The following is a 17,910-nucleotide window of genomic DNA, read 5'->3' on the forward strand; positions in this document are numbered from 1 at the left end:
GCAGAATTTTTAGAAAGTCTTCCCTTTCACAGCATAACAGAAATATTACTTAAAGGACCTATAAAAGATAACATATTAAAACAAATTGAGCTGCATATATGATTAATTCACACAGTGGGAGACTGATTGTAAGAAGTGCAATTTTATACATATGACCTTGAAATGAATAAAACAACTTCTAATTTTGTCATTTCCATTATAAATGTAGAATGCAATTAACAATAATCTTGGCACAGAAGCAAGGGTCTAACATAAAAATCTGCTTACAAAATATATTTATACCATTACTGGACTTAAAATATGGTAAAAAGAAGGATTTTCCAATACTTGAGGACTAGTGAAATAGTCAGCAAAGTTGATTTAACTCACATGTTCTAAAACTGTCTGGAGATCTAATTCTCTCTGGAATATGCTTTTTACTATGAGAAATTTACATGAAATTTCTTGCTGTGCTTTAATTCAATAAATATGAGTCATGGTACTTCCATACCAGTCCTCTAAAGCCTTGGCTGCTTCTTACAGAAGTCACATCTACCACTGCAGCTACTTCCACTTCAGCTGGAATTTAGGCTATAGTTTCATGTTGCTGTTAATCCCGTGTTACTGTGGGTTGCTGCTGGGAGGTGCAGTCACACTGTGACCCCACCCACACCCGCCACACGTCCCCTGTTTCCTCTCTACAATCATTACATGGCCCTGGGGTGACCAGGGTGTGTTTGGTGATCCAGTGGAAATCTAACCCTTTTGGCAGTGCTCAGTGGATGTAGCTAACGAAGCAGCGGGTATCCGTGTACTCTACTGGGAACCATGGAGAAACGTGAGCTGTTTCTTCCATTCTTCTTCAGGCAGCCTCCCTCCTCCAGGTGTGGTTTCTATCTGTCCCCTTTCTCTACCAAAAAGCCTTCCTCCCATCACTGCTTCCCAAACTTAGTACCCAGGAAGGGTTTCTTGCCAATGCAGTCTCCTGCTGGGAAGCTGCGGCTCGGCCACATGCCTTTCACTAGGCAGGCAGTGATTTATTAATAAATTATATGCACTGACGTGATGCATGCGGTTATTTCTACATTTCTAGGGTATAATCATCCATGCTTTGATGTTTGAGTGATAACACCTCTAAACTTACATGTGGCACCCAACAAAATCATAATGAGAAGAAGGAAACTTTGGGAATCATGTGTCTCGTAAATAATTCTTACAGGCATTTTCCTATAAATATTAATAAATTTTTAAAAGACCCTACTTCAAACAAACATAGAGCTATAACGCTATTTGAAAATACTTGAAAATGAAGAAGGATCTTTTTAAAACTTGTTTTCATCTGTGACTCCTGAATTATTTAATTCAGGCTTTTTGAAATAATTCTGTAATAGGATAAGACATTGGTATATCTATTAGAGTTAAATAGGCTTTCTTCAAATGAAAAAAATTGGGCTTGAAAATTAGGCTTCATATGAAAAATAAACTTCAAATTCAGTCTTAAAAAATTCTCTGATTACATTTGGCAACCAAATGATGAATTGTGAACAGATTAATAGGAAATTAGTTGAGATATACATATAATTGTGAAACCTTGATCCAGCTTTAGGATTTATCAGCATCCAACTTGTCACTTTGATTTTGTGAATAAAGATTACACTTTTTTCATAGATTATATAAATCTTACTTATCTGATAAACTGAATGATCTCCTTTGAAATTCTAACGGGTCAGCACTGATCACTTATATTGCTTATTTTTTTGTTTCCTCTCTTTTCTTTCATAGTCCTATTTGTTGTTGTTCTTTCTTTACATTAATCCATTCCAAACAAGTTATCTTAGTGTTCCTCATCTAAGTGTTTCAAAAGGTTAAGGGAATAAAGTTGCACTAATAGTAAGGAAATAAAGAGTGACTTTACCCAAAACAAGCTGTACCAAGAGAAAGCAACTGTGATTCTTCTCTGTAATATGGGTGTTAACTTTAATTCAAAACCACCTGTATTCTCCAGATGTCTATGGAAGCAGTCTGACAACCACCACCAGCAGAAGAGTGCCTCTGTACACAACTGACCTCACTTAGACTCCTCTGAAGTGCTTGCCTTGTTGTTATCTATTTTTTGCCTTGACTTTTTAACTTCTTTCTTTGTGGCTACCCAAGACTTACATTATCTTTCTATCTCCGTCTCTTCAACTCCCCATCTCTTTTCCTGTCTGGTCTGAAACTCCATATCTCCTCTCCACAGCAGGTCTCTGAAGTTCCCTGTCTGCTCCTTGTTGCTTGTGTCGCATTTCTGCAATGGAGCTGCTTAACTGCACAAGGGTGAGGGCAAAACTTACTGGTAGAATACACCCTGTGAAACCTGTATTGCAGGCAAAAATCACAAAAAGCAGGAGAAGCTTCCCTACCATGGTGGTCATATGGATGACCACTGTCACCTTGTAGAGAACATGGATCAGGGCTAGACCAGTCATCCCACTGTGGCTTTGCACAATGGGGAAGGGAGTGAGCAACCACCGGAGCTTTTGTGTTTTCCTTCAGCAGCTTCTTAGGATTATACCCTAGCCCACCTCTGCTTCCAGGAACAGGGTGTACCTCTGCTGTGGAGGGTACTTCACCTGTTTTTACTGCTTCAGGAAAGGCAGCAGGCTTGCAGGGTTGGCCCAAGGCATGACCAGGACATGCCTATACAGAAGCTTTGAGCATACCTGGCATATAGTCAGTCTTAGGCTTGCCTCTAAACAGCAATGGGGGCATTGGTGCAATCTCAACTTCCTCATGGAAAAGTGTGGTACACACTGTGCCTGCTGGGGGTTGTATGGAGATCTACATATTAGCAACATGAGTGGTTGTGGGAGAATGCAGGACAAAAATTCTGTCTATAATGTAAGAATTGGTTCAAAATCAAGAACTGGTATCCAAGACTTCTTTCTGTTGCTCTGTTTGGAACAAAGTTTGTTTGGAAACAAACTGTGCGTGTTTCCAGTAGCTAGAAAGCCTACCATGAAGAGTTTAATATGATTGTGATAATGATGTTAAAATGTGTTCGGAGGAATATTGTAACATGAGTATAAATTACTACCAGGGATTAAGTAGTGCAGGACATTGTGGATAGTTGTGCTTTTCGCACCTGAGGATGAGCAAAGTCAAAGCCTTTAATCCGAACAGTCTGTGCTTACTTGGAAAAATGTTTGTCTGACTGCAGGCATGGAACCCGTTGTGCTGGAGAAGTGGCAGCCACAGCAAACAACTCACACTGCACAGTAGGAATCGCCTTTAATGCCAAGATTGGAGGTACGTGAAACAATCTCCCACCAAAGAAAAAGTAACCAAAGAGCCACTTGTGCTAAATGGTACATTCAGACCTTTCTCAACAAGAGAAGGAGATTTGTATTGATAACAAACCTAGTTGTGTTAGCAAGAAAATCTTAGCTGTAGAGTGGGTCATTAAATACCAGTACTGAAGGAGTCTGTCTGCGGTGACACTTCTCCAGTGCTCCCTGGAACACTGCCTTCCAGTACACACAGAAAAATAGAAAGTAAGACCTTTGATGAAAACACAAAACCCAGAATTAGGACATTTGGGTTTTCTCACAGATTCAGAACTCTAAGTGATGACCTTTGACAAACCAGAAGTAAATGTACACATCAGGAATATTACCTTGCATATTGATCCCAAACAAAACACTGTCAAAACATAACAAATTTTTGTGGTTTTTGGCTGTGGTTGGAGCTAATCTTCTTTTGATCCCTCTCTGTGTGATCAGATTCTTGCTTATTCGATGAAGGAATTTTTGTTCATTCAGCCAAGAGATTCCAAGCAGTTTCTATGAATTCTTAGTCAATAGCTGCCCTATTAAGACCTTTGCCTTTATTTATGGAGGTGACTGTCAAGATGTCATCTACGTGTCTCCTAGGCTGTAGCCTGCCTCTGCCAGATTTTAATGCTTCAAGTGAAGTTTTACCCTGAACTTCTGATGAAATCATGGGATTGGTATATTGGCTTTCAGTAGAAAGACCTATAGCTCAAACTCATTAATTGTTGATTTTCTGTCCCAAAATAAAGCCCATCTGTGAAAACAGAAACATGTTTACCTATATATACACAGAGGAAAGTTCAAAAATGTGAGCAGGCAGAGCTGAGGCCATGTTTCCACAATTAATAGTACTGTATCTGTTCTCTACTGGATCAGTACAAGTTTGATCCAAATCAAATGTGAGCACAGCTCCATTTTAAATTAGCCAAAGCACACAACACCATCCTAACGTCAGCTTTCTGTTTTCCTGTTGGCTTCAAGAATATAGACAATACCTGATCCAGCTTAAGGTTAGAGTGATGCATAAAAACAATTTCTCTTCAGGTGGAGAGCCTGCCTGCACAAAGTTACCCTGTCAGAGTGGTTTAGAAAATCTGAACTGGCCAACTGGGTGAGTTTGTGGCAGATTAATAGGTTGTCTCATGTGGACATGCCATTTGGTCATGTACCAGCAGCTATGAAATCAGATTTATTGCATTGTCAGACCAGAGTCAGAGGGGAGTTAGTGCACTGATAGACATAAATGATGGTTTCTGGAGAAGTTTCATTTGTGAGTTGGATAGTCACACAACCTGCAACAGCTTAGGCATGTCCTTGAAAAGTTCTCCATTAGTGGCTCCTGAATAGGTTATTATTCATTAAACATTAGGAATGTGCAATAATAATGTTTTAGAAACCCTCCAGGCATATTAGCTGAATCACAGCCTTTTCTAAATATAGTGTAAAAACTGATGCAGATGGACATAGTATGAATGCAGTTAATGTCAACAGTAAGGACAGGATATGTATGCCTTTTTATTATTCATTCATTCATTCATTCATTTATTTATTTTGTATGAAGAATATAACAGCCTTCAAGAAATTTCTCTGGTCTAAGTGAAATAAAAATTTTATTCACTCCATTTGTCACTGTGATTCTGGAGAGCCATCACTAACATTGCTCTTAAAATAAAGCTGGAAATTAATAACAGGGTGTAAGCCTCACTTGAGGTAATGTACCACCTTTTAAAAGTGAATATGCAGTGGTTGTGTTCCCTCTCCACAGGCCATATAGAGTGTAAAATGTTGAGTCATATTATGCTGAACTAGTGTTCAGCTTGCTTGTTTCCCAGGGATTTAAAGACCTCCTGGTGCCTTCTTGGAGAAGAAACTAGAGTTGAGGTAAAGCAATTACATTCTCCTTACATAGAGGAGCACCTGCCGACAGCGATGTTGAGTTTGCTCCACCAAGATAAGTATTCTTTACTTCAAACCAAAAAGCATCTCTGGACATGTAAGGGATAGTAAGGAGATAAAGCAAAGGGGAAAATAAATCCTTTCCATCAATATTCCATCAAATACTGGTAGTTAAACAAATCTGATTAATGATCTTTCTGATGGGAAGTCATTAACAAAGATATCCACCAGCAATGCTCACTTTTTTTCTAAATATATTTGTACTCCTTGTTTCGTTCCCACACATTTAAGTACCGCTGACCACATATAGGTCAAAAATAAGATCCTTAGAAAGTCTGAGCCTTCTCTTACAACAGTGTAAGTGGGGATGTAACCTGCAGATAAGAAAATTTGAGTGAAATTGCAATCTGGACCTTCAGTTCTTTTACAGGTTGTGACACGTTTCTTACAAAAAATTATGCACTATGCCTGCAGTTTGTGCTTAGCTAAGCTACAGGCCCTTTCACTAAAAGACAAACCAGTGTACCATAGGGGTAGATCTTTTTTTTAATGTGAATCTCTGCAGTAATCACACATAGCAAATCACCACCTACAGAGCTTGTGAGGCTTTTTATAGGAAGGGATGGTTAGCATGTTATTATTGTTGCAGACCGATTGTGGAAGTTGCACAGCATCTGTGGGGATTTGGGTGCTTAGTTACTTGGCAGAGCTCGAGTCCTGACGGGAAAACAGTTACACTGAATTATGGCACAACAGATGTAGATTGTCTTCAGCTGACGAGGAATTAGTTCAGCTGTTTCTTAAAGTTTAAGTCAGATGCTGATTAAAAACAAACATTTTAAAAGAAAACTTGCTTTCAGCTCTGTTTTGCGTGTTTCCTGTGATTCATTGAAAGTTTGTTCTGACTAAAATGCCACTTACATTTTGGCAATTACTGCAAATATTGGAAAAAGTTTACAAAGCTCTAAAGTCTTAGGTGGAACACTCTGCAAAAGCAGTCTGTTAATTGCCTTCTGGACAGCATTTGTTGCACTATCACCACATGCCAAATGCAGTTTGGAAGTTTTGTGATCAGCAGAACTAAGTACTCCAGACATTTGGGGGGGGGGGGGGGGGGAGGAAAAGAGAAAGAGGAAGGAAGGAAGGAAGGAAGGAGGGAAATTATTTTTGTTTTAAATAGCGAATGAGATGTCTGTTGTTCAAAGTCACCCTTGAAGCATGCCTGTCAGATGCTGGCTGGAGAAAGCAACACCTAAGTCACAGTCTTGTCCATGTTGCTTTAGATTTGACCACTTCACCGTTAGCAAAAAAAACTGGTGTGAATTACTTCAGATGCAACAGAAGAATTTGGAGTTATTATTCACCAGGTGCATGTAGTATTATTTAGGCTTGCTATGCAGTAATGGAGACATAAAGGAAAGCTTTATTTTCATTCTTTCAAAAGCAGTGTACCTTTTATTGTCTTTATTTAGAACTAAATGTATTTTAATGTGCTTGAAAGAAATTGAGAACACAACTTCCAACCATCATTAATTTTCTGACATTATGCTGAGGAAGAAAAATAAAACCTGAGAATCCCAGAGTTGGTTTAATGACTTTTTTTATAAAGTAAAGTTCAGAGTGAGATCACTGTTTGTAAAAGTTTATTATCTCACAAAACATGGGCAGCTTTTGTGTGAACTTAGAAATATGATCACTTTTCATTTTTGAGTAATTAGAGTCAGAAAAAAAAAAAAAACCCCTCTCTCAACAAAGGACCCCCTATGCCTTTTGTTAATTGGAAGTTAAGGTCTTGGTAAACACTCAAGTTACTTCAGTCTGAGCTCACAAGCAAAATGAAATGTGTCTGTAATTAAAAATATGTAAATTTGGCTGATAAATAGCAGTGGCCTTTTAAAGGGGAAAGAGCATCAAACTTGTTAATTGTAGAAGTGATCATTACTCTGTACTATCATACAGTTGCATGCTAATTATTATTTCATATTTAACATCCCTTTGATCAGATGTCACACTAGCTGTATGTAGGTCCCTTTTCTTGTTTAGGTTAAAACTGGCATTGGCGTTTTTATCAGTCAGAATTAACTTCAGTCAAAAAGTCTTACAGTTAGTCAAAAGAAGAACTTTTAAGATTTTCTCAGATCCCAAATTTAAGCCTACCTTATTCAGTCTAGTGATCTTAAAACATCATGAATGCCATTCACTTTAGAAGGGCTGACACATTGACTTGTCCAAACCCACATGAATTGATTCTTTTAACACAAGAATTTCAGATTATACCTTACAAAATCTTCTGCACAGGGGAGGATGCTCACAATATTGTAGTTTCAGATTGAATAATGTTACATATAGGGTATTTGTTCTTAACTTCTTGTAATCACCTTGCTACTATGTATGATAATTGGTTTGTACACACAAGCTTTCTCCCCAGTTTCTTCTTTGCATCCTCATAACAATGATGGAATAATCCCATGTTTATCTGTCAGCAGAGATCCTTTTATTACATCTGTCAACATACTTAGGACTGTGAATGACTCAAAGTAGGTGCTGCAGCTTCCCTGCTATATAAAAGGAGAAAAAAAAAATGATATATTATCTTCAAGTGAGGCATACAAACATTTCAAAGTTCAAGTGTTTTTTTAAGTTTTCTTTAGTGTAAAAGTTTGTTATTGAAGTTCAAAGGCTGTATAGTGAATAAATGACTTATAGATAATTTTTAAAACATGAAGAAAGACCGAAATATTCCTTCCTTTTTGTATTTTTTCATCTAGAAACTTTTTGCTGTTGGAAAAACACATTTCCAAACAGGTTTGGGGTTTTTTTTTTTTAACAACAGTAGAATCCTTATGGTCGTTCAATCCAATGTCCTACACAACAATTTTCTCTGGGGAAAAAAAAAAAAAGCAGCATTTTGAGTTGGTTGGTCCTGTTCATTATATCTTTCATTCTGAAGGTGTACGGATGCTGGATGGAGATGTGACAGACATGGTAGAAGCAAAGTCTTTAAGCCTTAATCCCCAGCACATCCACATCTACAGTGCCAGCTGGGGGCCTGATGACGACGGTAAGACTGTGGATGGACCTGCTTCTCTAGCACGTCAGGCCTTTGAGAACGGCATCAGAATGGTAGGTTGGCATCAGAGTGCATCTCCTGGATCTGCTCTCATGTGCAAATGTAAGGGTACACATGCCTGGTACGTGCAAGTGCACAGCTTGGGGAAGAGGAAAGGATTCTGAAGGAAAGAAGAAAAACTTCCTTTGTGTAAAACTAAAAATGCATTTTGCTTCTATATTGACCTGACGGTCAGTCCTTCCTGAAGTATCAGCTCTGTTCATTTTCAGCTGGAACACATCATCCTCTGCATCCTTTAAAACTGCTTTGAGGTAATGATGTAATTCTGCAAGAAAAAATAAGACTGAAAAATGCTACTTGCACAGCAGTGCCAGATCATCAAATCTGAATTGCAATGCAATTTTAAAGCAAAAGGCTTGACTGTTTTTCCTTCTTTCCTCCTTTCTTTCATTGTTTGGTTTTTTTTTTTGCTTGATTTCTTAATGGAAGTTTGATGATTTTAATAGGGAATTGGGGGCTAAAAAAAGTCTACACCCATGTTTCTTTTAGCGTTTATGTCTGGTCTCAGAGAACTTACACCCTATTTATAACTTATGTATAGATTTCTCTAGAAGTCTGTGCTATTGCATTTTCTCTGTGATGTAGCCCAGAGGTCTTCAATAATACAACAGACAAAATCCCCAACAACCCTATATGAAAAAAATCTAAGATCTTTTAAATTTTCTTTAATAAGTTACTGTCAAACAAATAAGAGCACAGAAGGAAATGAGTAGTTAGAGGAACTTTTGATGTCAGAGGCCAGTTTTTAGTTCTTCCTTTTACCCTCCTGCCTGTTAAATAGATCAGGGAATTCCTTGTCTTCCAGTGCTCACACCTCTTTCCACTATATAGGACTGGTGGAAAGGATTTTGAAGCTTTGCACTTGAAGGTCTGAACATTATTTTGAATGCAGCAGGAGACTTGCTAGTTCAAAGGTGGGTGGCTCTAGGATCAGAAAAGAGGGGATTAATACAAAACATTTGTTTAAAGAGACTGAAAGTGTTGGACCAAAGTGGAACTGAAATGTAGTTACTGGAACATGGTAACACTGCCGTGAGATCGGAAAGTGCAGCTGTTACTGAAGTCAATAAGTGTTTTAACCGGGTATGCCAAGACCGATTTTAGCAAACTATAGCTAACATTTAGCCTGAAAGATTTATGCCATGTGTAAAAGACAGTGTCTGCCACTGAGAGACTATATTAATTTAAGGTATACCATAAAAAGCAGTCATAATAGTAAACAGGTACAATGGGTGCAAAGGGGGAATAGATATAGTTACAAGAGGACCTGGTCAAGCTGACAGTCTGTATGCACAGTGCAGTGTTTCAGGTGATTTACAGTATACTTGACTGTAAGTTGTAAATAAATACATCACAAAATTGATACCCAGTATCACCATAAACATTGCCTAACAGCACAAGCCTAGGAGGTGTGAATTCACATCTAATCACAGCTGCATCCCTGGATTATTTCAGTTCCTTGATAAAGTTACATAAATTTCTTACCCTCCCCCCTGTCCTCCCTGCCCCAAACGTGGATAATAATACATGCTCAACCACCTAGCAGGTAAGTTATGAAGAGCAATTACTGAAATACTAAACTAACAACAGGGACTGTGTGCTTCCTGTGCTACGTGATGTTAAAGACATGTCTTTCAAACTCAGTTCTGTGAGTGCTTTACTAACCATGCTGCCACAGGCCACTGCCTTCCTTTCACTTGGTCATACGATGACTATTCAGTGTGGAGCTGCAGATTTACTCTTTTGCTTGTTGTACATAATGTAATATGTGAAGCCTACCATAGCAAAATATTCAGGCATGTACTTAACTTTACCCTGGGAGAAATTCCAGGCGCTCAGCGGTTAAACACATTTAGGGACACTGATAGATTCTGCCCCAGAGAACTCTGCTGTATTTAGTAATCATTACTAAAATAGTTATTGAAGTGCTCTTAGAACAGTATAAAAAGTATCTAGAAGGCAAAATATGTCTTCATTACTGCTTCGCATGCATATTCACTCCTCCTTTTAGATGGAATATCAGTGCTCCCCATCACCTAGCTAGAATTTACTACTGTTTGACAGTGACCACAGAGAAGAATAACAATAAAATGATGAAGGGGACCTTAATGGAGCTGCAGGATGCAGAGGAACTTGAACAAAATAAGTTTTATGCTTAAACATATATATGTGTTAGTTTAAATGTCCTATTTCATGTAGGTGAGACAATCATGAAAAGTTCAGCCCAAATTTCTGTACCAGAAGAACTCAGTATTTCCTCATTGAAACTTCAAAATGGGGATAAATCTGGTAAAAATCAAGAATGTGGAATAATTTGCCAAGAGCATGGATCTTGCCTACAAGCATTATTGTTCCATTGTTATTATTAAAGCTGTAATATGAGAGGATACCCTACAGAACCCATATGAATTTCATTTTACCAGCACATTTTTCTATATTATTAGTAAGTACCAGTATATAGTGGAAACACAGTATTGAATTTTAAAATTCTGAGGTGGTCTTATTTTCTGATAACAATGCAGAAGAAGAGTTTGGTATATTTTTTTGAGAAATAGTAGAAATCATATTTGATTCAAGTCAAATTATTATTATTACAGTTTAGCTTCTATTTCACTTTATCAACTTTTTGTTGCCCATGCAGAGTTGAATAGATCTAAATATTTCCATATATTTGGAAATTTTGACTAGCTCTGACTATGAAAGCTTTTTCATTTCTACTAAGGAAATAAAAGTTGTCTTTAAAACTTATATAAAATCACACTGATAAGAAATACAAAATGCTTAAGGTTAATCTCTAATTTTCATTCTTTAAAACGTACTATAGACTGAAAGATTGTAAATGTATGTCTCACTTACCACCTTCCTTAATGGGCTTAGTTTCCAGACCAAAAATTACTTTAAGATGAACCTGTTCTCGTTCTTTTTAATAAACCATGCCTTTCCGTGTTCAGATAGAGGTAATTTTTCTATATTTCCTTACACTGTCGTAAGATGTGTCATTTTAAAAGATGAGGCAAATGGGAGAAGAAAAGATGAATTATCTCTGTGCCAAAATAATCCTAAAATCAGATCGTTGTCCAAGGTAATGACTAGATACTCAGCCAAACATAGACTTCCCCTAGCAGTCACAGTAATTGTGCAAATAATAATAGGCAGACAAAAATGCTTATTATGTTGTATACAGATCTTGACCTTTCTTTTTTAGAAATATTGAACTGAACAACAACAGTATTATATCTAGTATAGCATCTGTGATGTAAATTAAAGTAACGTAGGTACAGGAAAATTTGGCAAGACCTTCCTTCAGATCTACACAAAGGTTCAAGATTTATATTCATTTATTGTGCATTTGCACACACAATTTGATATTATTTTTTAAAAATGGGACAGCAAAGGGAAAGGTCAAGATTTTTTAAAAGCAACTGAAAAGGAAATATTGCTCAGCTCGTTTAATTAGAAAAATCAAAGGTGGTGCTGAAGTATAACTTTGATTAGAGTATAATTAAACTGAATTATTACTTTTTTTTACATTATACTCATGAAGTAAAAACGAAGCGGATGCAAGAGCCACAGTTTCTTACTCAGTTCGCTGAGAGACTGGGATCCATGAAAAAAATGCCTGGTTTATCTTTAGCACATATTATTCCAATTAACAGCTCATGCAGGGTGTTTTAGAACTATTATTATTTTTAAATCTGCTGAGCTAATGTGATTACTGCTTCCAAATCCTGCAGAAAATAACAAAGATAAATGACTGTACAGTTTTTCCGTAGAGTCCCACAGAGACAGCACATGCCATGAATTGAAATAGACAAATCTATTTAAAGAAAGGATACTGAGTAATAACTGAGTTTATGAAATGACAACCTAACCCACAAGTTAAATAAGCTTTAAAAATTCTGCCCAGGATCAAGGTAAAGGAAGAGGAAACCAATTTTTAAACCTGTCTCAAGTACCATGATTTTCTGTCATCTTTAGGGTATTTTGTTTAATTCTATTGAATTTGCATACTTGAGTTCAAAGAGAAACCTTGGAGACTTTGCTATCAAACAATTTCTATGCAAATATAAAAACTCCCTTTATATCATGCTTCCAGTTGACAAGGTCTTCTTGGAAATAGTGTAGTCATAAGGGTGGAAAATTCTAGAGGCCTTTGTTTTAAATACCAATGTATTAGCAGTTGTAGACCTAATAATCTCAAAAATAACTCCATTATAATCACACAGAACAAATCAGGCAAAGGGCAGTATGTCCAAAAGTAACGTATTCAAGAAACGATTAGGTATGCTATGTCACATTTCACCCTGCATTCAAGAACAAACAGACTTAGCATTGCAAAACATGATTGTGGCCAAATCATGTAATAAGACTGTGCTGAGTGTGGGACAGAAGGGAGAAGACAAAAGCCTTTCCTTGATTCAGAAAGGTAAAACCAAAGTACCATTAGATTTTAAGATGACTGACTGTATCTCACAGTCTATAAGCACAATGCTATAAGCACTTGAGAGACTTAGGCTCGCTGATTCATGGCTCTGTCATACAGCATTCAGACTAGTTCATTTCTATTCATACAAATAAGCCTGTTATTTTGGGATCAGTCTCAACATTATTTGGAGAGTAACGCATTTCAGATATTCTGACTTGTTCTTTCACTGCTGTTTGGCAAAGACCTAATAGTCAAGTTTCTGGATATATGACCCCCGTTGATATTTTACATTGCAGGGTTTCAAAGAGCTGGTTATCTCACCTCTCCAAATGTCTTGCCAACTGCATGCTTTATGTTGTTTGTTCTGCAGTACCCATAAGGTAGTCCAAATCAGTGACAGGGCAGGTCATCCTTAATATAACCTAAGAGGGTGGCGAGGCAGGGAAATCTACATGGAAACTTTTGGCTTTCTGCCTGTGTCGGCACAGGGGCCTTCATCTTATTGCCGTGACACCATTCTATTTAGCAAGCTGGACACAAGCCAAAATGTTTGATGGACATTAATGATCAGATGCTGTGTGGCTGAACCTCTTGTGAGAACTCGGCTTGGTACCTTCCCTCCCATCATCATCACTGCCCCTTCTCATCTCTCTCGCTTCACCAACTTTGGCCACAGAGTGTGTGTTCAAAGTGTTTGCTGGGAGCAGGAGGCTCCCTTACAATCACTAAACAAGCCTCCTGCCCGCATGCAAGAGAGAGAAAGGCAAGGGAAGAAAAGGGAAGGGAAGAAAAGGGAAGAGAATAAAAGGAGAAAAGAAAGAAAAGGATTTCACATATTTTTTATTATTCTATTTTCACTATATGTTTCTACTCCAAAGCGGAAGAGATTGTTCATAATTTGCAAGTGTCCCGGCAAAGGTTTGCTGCCTGTGTTGCACCACAGATGTTTCTCTTAAATTTATTTGTCCTGTCGTCACCTCTCTGCATCATTCTGAGTAGGATGTGTTGCCTACACAAAGAGGAGTTATTCTGTTCTGCTTTGCCAGAGAATTGCACTATAAAAATCAAAGACAGAAGTTACTGCAAGAAGACTTCCAGTCAAATGTGTCAAAATAACTTCCAAAATGGCTGTCGTTTTATACGTTGAAATATTGTGATGCACAAAGGTTAAGACCAGATTTTTTAAACTGTGTGTTGTGTTTGTTCACCTTGTATAGCTGCCGTTTGAGACTGAATAACACATATCTGTGTGTAAGCATATCTCAGATCGTATATAGGTACATTTTGCATGCACAAGACCTCCTGTGCATTTCTAATTAGTTGGGCAAAAACTACTTGTTGAAGATCAATCAGAAGAATTAGTGCTGTGCTTAGGGAAGGTCTCAAAAGACATGACTTTCAGTATGCTGATGTAACCTAATGTTAGGTCCTGGCATTTATCTGTTATATGATTTGCATGTATGCTGTGTATCCCTATTGCATATATGATGTAATATCTGAACATGTAATGTTATAGTTACTTCAACGTGCCAAGTTAAACTTTGGGTGGCTCTGTACTACAGGTGGGTGCTAACTATGTACCAGAACTGGAAAAGTCATATGGCGTTTTAACATTGTAATTCTTCCTTCTGATGTCACAAGACATAGCACCATTGGCTTGAAATAATATTCATACTTCTAACATCGGAAAAGGTGATTATTGTCTAGCCCTGGCCTTCATCATAAGCCAGATCAGCAAAATTTCATCCAATTATTGCTGCATCAATATTCCTGTTTTCTTGATCTGTCTATTATTTTCTGTTTTCTGTACATCTTTTGGGAAGAGCCAGTCTTGACTGAAACCTGTTATGTCCATGGCTGTGCAAGTCACTAACAACCTTCACTATTAAAAATATATAGCTTGTTACTCATCTAAATTTCTTAGTTTCCACTGTAAAATGCTTCTTCTGCTATATTTATGGTGCATCTTATGGGTGTTAGAAAACTCCACATGTAAGTAATTACAGATTTTGGCCAAGTGATCTCTTGGATAAATTAAATTGGAACATAGGGACATAAGACAGGAAATGACCGTGTAGGTCATCCAGTACAGTTCTCTACTATCGCAGGCATTATGTCCTATAAATACATTCAAAAATTTCTATTCTAGAATGAATTAGAAATTTTTTCCCCTCTGTTTCTGTTGGGAGACCATTTCACAGCTGTCACTATTCTATTGGTTAGAGATTTTCTTCTGAGTTACAGCCAGGTTTACTCATGTGCAGTTTTCTGCCCGTTTGTTCCTGGGCCAAAATTGTGCTTCAGCTCCTTCCATTTTTATTTCTGACATATTATGGAACACAGTCCTCTCTCAGACTTCATTTTGATGTGACAAACAAGCCACACTCATTAGTCACTTAAAAACTAGGCTGTCCATCTCCTTGCTCATCAGAGTGGTGCTTCTTTCCACATCTTCCAGCCTGAATTCTTTTCTTTAATGCAGGTGATCATAATTACTAGATTCACTAACATGTTCTTTCTTTTTATGTCAAAATCACCTAATAACTTTCTTTCCCTGACTCATCCTTAAAATACTCTCCTCGTAACTCCCTTAAACCCCGTGCTTCTCCAGCACAGCCCACATCATCTCCAGTGCAACCATTTCCACCTCCACTTTGCTGTTACGTTAACCTTCTTTTTTTCGTTTGTTTCATTACCGATTTCTTGAAGGGCTCATCACATGTTTTGCAGAAACCAGACAGACTGGTTCTAATACATTTCTCTGCATAAAATAAGTTGCCAGAGAAAAACATAACAGATTTACCTGGGATTCTAAAGCGCATGTTGCATTTTAACCTGTTCCCATTAATGCTGGTGCCTCTTACTCTGTCCTTCAAAATCTGTTTTACAGCCTTAACAGTAATCTTTTGTATATTCAATTTCCTTCTGTTAGTCAGAATTTCCAAACCACAGTTCATTCCTGTAGTTCTTTCTGAAACACTTTCTGTTTCCTGGCATTATTTTTTCAAGTGTGGATATCAGAATGGCGCATGGAAGTTGAAGCTTTCTCTGTGCATGCATAGTACCATTTCCCTTTTCCCTGCACACGTTCATGTTCATCTCCTGCTTACCGATCCAAGGAGCAGACTACATTTTAGGACAGCTCATTGCCTGTTCGTTATCTTCCATGACCCTAAACTCCCTTTCAGAGTTACCGCTTTCCAAGAGTTTGTCCACCCTCCTGTGTGTTTTACCAACAAGCTTCATTTCTAGGTCTTACTACCTTGCATTTGGCTGATACACATATCTCAGAATGCCTTAATGGCTTTGCAGATGTGGTTTATACTTGATATGATTTAGTTTTCTCCAAACTGAGATTGCCCAGCAAAAATCAATTTAGGTGACAACTTTAACACATCATTAAGCTAATAATAATTCTTTGCTCTACCATTTGCACATAGTTAGCAACTTTCAGTATTCAGCCAAAGTAGAATTAGGGATATTGCCTTCCAGTAAATGAAATAGTGTTTAGGCTCAGTGTTATCTGGGTGAACTTTGATACTATGCATTTTATTTTCTTTTGGAAATATATAAACAAAGCTAACCTTAAAATTTCTCTCCTTTGCTTTCTGTGAAAAGTGAGCTTTTTCACAGAAAGCCAACCTGTAGTACAAAAAAAAAAAATGCAGAAAAAGAAATAATATACCAGAAATGTTCTTACATTACATTCAATGGAATATACAAATCCTAAAAGGCAGGAAAATTTGGAAAGAAAGTCACAGGAAAATATACCTCAAAATGTCCAGTTTCCTTACAATGTCACAAAGTGTGCTGGAAACCAAAACTGTTTAGTTACCTCATCCCATCTCACACATACACGGAAACTGTTGTAACAAGCCAGAATAGCATTAGTGCTTTTGGACGTGTTGTCAAAAGTGGCCTCTGGTTTTGGGTGCCCAGCCTGAAACAGGTGATATATTTGAACATCAGAAACGACACCATTCTTGTTGTGGGTTAATTCTTAATTTGGAAAGCCAATACTGAAAAGCAGCTTTGGCAATTGGGTCTCTTTCCATATACTTAAGTATATACATTTCAGAGGGCATTTTTAAAACATGAATCTGGTTACTTTGTATGGGCAAATCACATATCCTCTTTACTCATATACTTGAAAAACAGCAGAATCTATGTATTTCTATGTGTCATGTGGGAAAAAATAGATTTCTGAAAGGCAAATTGCTGGAAGTTTGGCATCAAGAATTTTCAGTGCATAGAATTTAACATAAGTTTAAGGCAAAAAACCATGAGGGCAATGATTTTGCACACAGCCTAAGTGTGTTTTTTCTTCCTAAACGAATGCTATGGGAGACAAACTGCACAAAGTGATTACTACAGTCCTCAGTCTTCAGAGGTAGAAGTGGAGCAGCCTTGTTTTCCTGCTCATCTACTGAAAAGAGCTAAATTTGCAGAAAATTTGAGATTCTTTGTTGAACCTCAGAAGTACAACAGACATCTCAAAACCTGAAGTTTTCCATAAGGAAGAGCCTGCCTAAGAAGTGAAACTACTGTGTGGATCTGGTGGCCATGGGCTCCTCTCTAGAGTTTTTAATCAGACAGTAGTATAAAGGCGATGAGAACTGCCTGAACCCACTCCGTAGAATGGGTGTGTTTGTGTGAAGTCCATCCTATATCCAGTCCAGATACACAGGTATCTGTCTTGTGCACTGCCTGTTTACTTTGGCTTTGAATGCAGAGACAATTTCACTTATCATTAACTAGAGACTCTTTGTGCACCAGAAATTTTGGAAAACCCAGCTCTTGTTTTATCACAGGTGTTTACAATATACAGCTTGTTTTATCCTTGTTTTATCCCAGTAACAATATCAGCAACAACAACAATAGCAATGATAATATGGAGAGGTAGCCTGACCCAGAACTGGAATTCATGCAGCCCTGTAGCTGGCTCTATTTTGTTTAGGAAAATGAGAAATTCATTCCAGCATTCCACAGGTTCAGATTTCAGTTTCAGCCAACACTTCATTTGGTTGCACTTTAAGCACTAATTATAGCTCTGTGGGGAATATCTTGGAGCTGTTTAAGCTGTTGTTCTAGTGGAGAGTAAAATAAAAAATACACCACATGCAAGGATGCATGTTGAAACGTTCCACTGATATATCCCAATAATTATT

The 17,910-nt window shown here is 37.6% G+C and overlaps 1 protein-coding gene across 2 annotated transcripts in view; it reads left to right on the top strand.

The window, feature by feature from the left end:
- Nucleotides 1-17,910, top strand: part of PCSK5 (proprotein convertase subtilisin/kexin type 5) — a 261,404-nt gene that overhangs the window by 103,265 nt on the left and 140,229 nt on the right. For both annotated transcript variants that reach the window (XM_030004192.2, XM_030004193.2), the window contains exons 6-7: nucleotides 3,179-3,267; nucleotides 8,137-8,309. In XM_030004192.2, the coding sequence (XP_029860052.1) occupies nucleotides 3,179-3,267; nucleotides 8,137-8,309 (262 nt within the window). The remainder of the gene's footprint in view (nucleotides 1-3,178; nucleotides 3,268-8,136; nucleotides 8,310-17,910) is intronic.

Source organism: Aquila chrysaetos, chromosome Z (assembly GCF_900496995.4).
Source record: "Aquila chrysaetos chrysaetos chromosome Z, bAquChr1.4, whole genome shotgun sequence".
NCBI lineage: Eukaryota > Metazoa > Chordata > Aves > Accipitriformes > Accipitridae > Aquila > Aquila chrysaetos.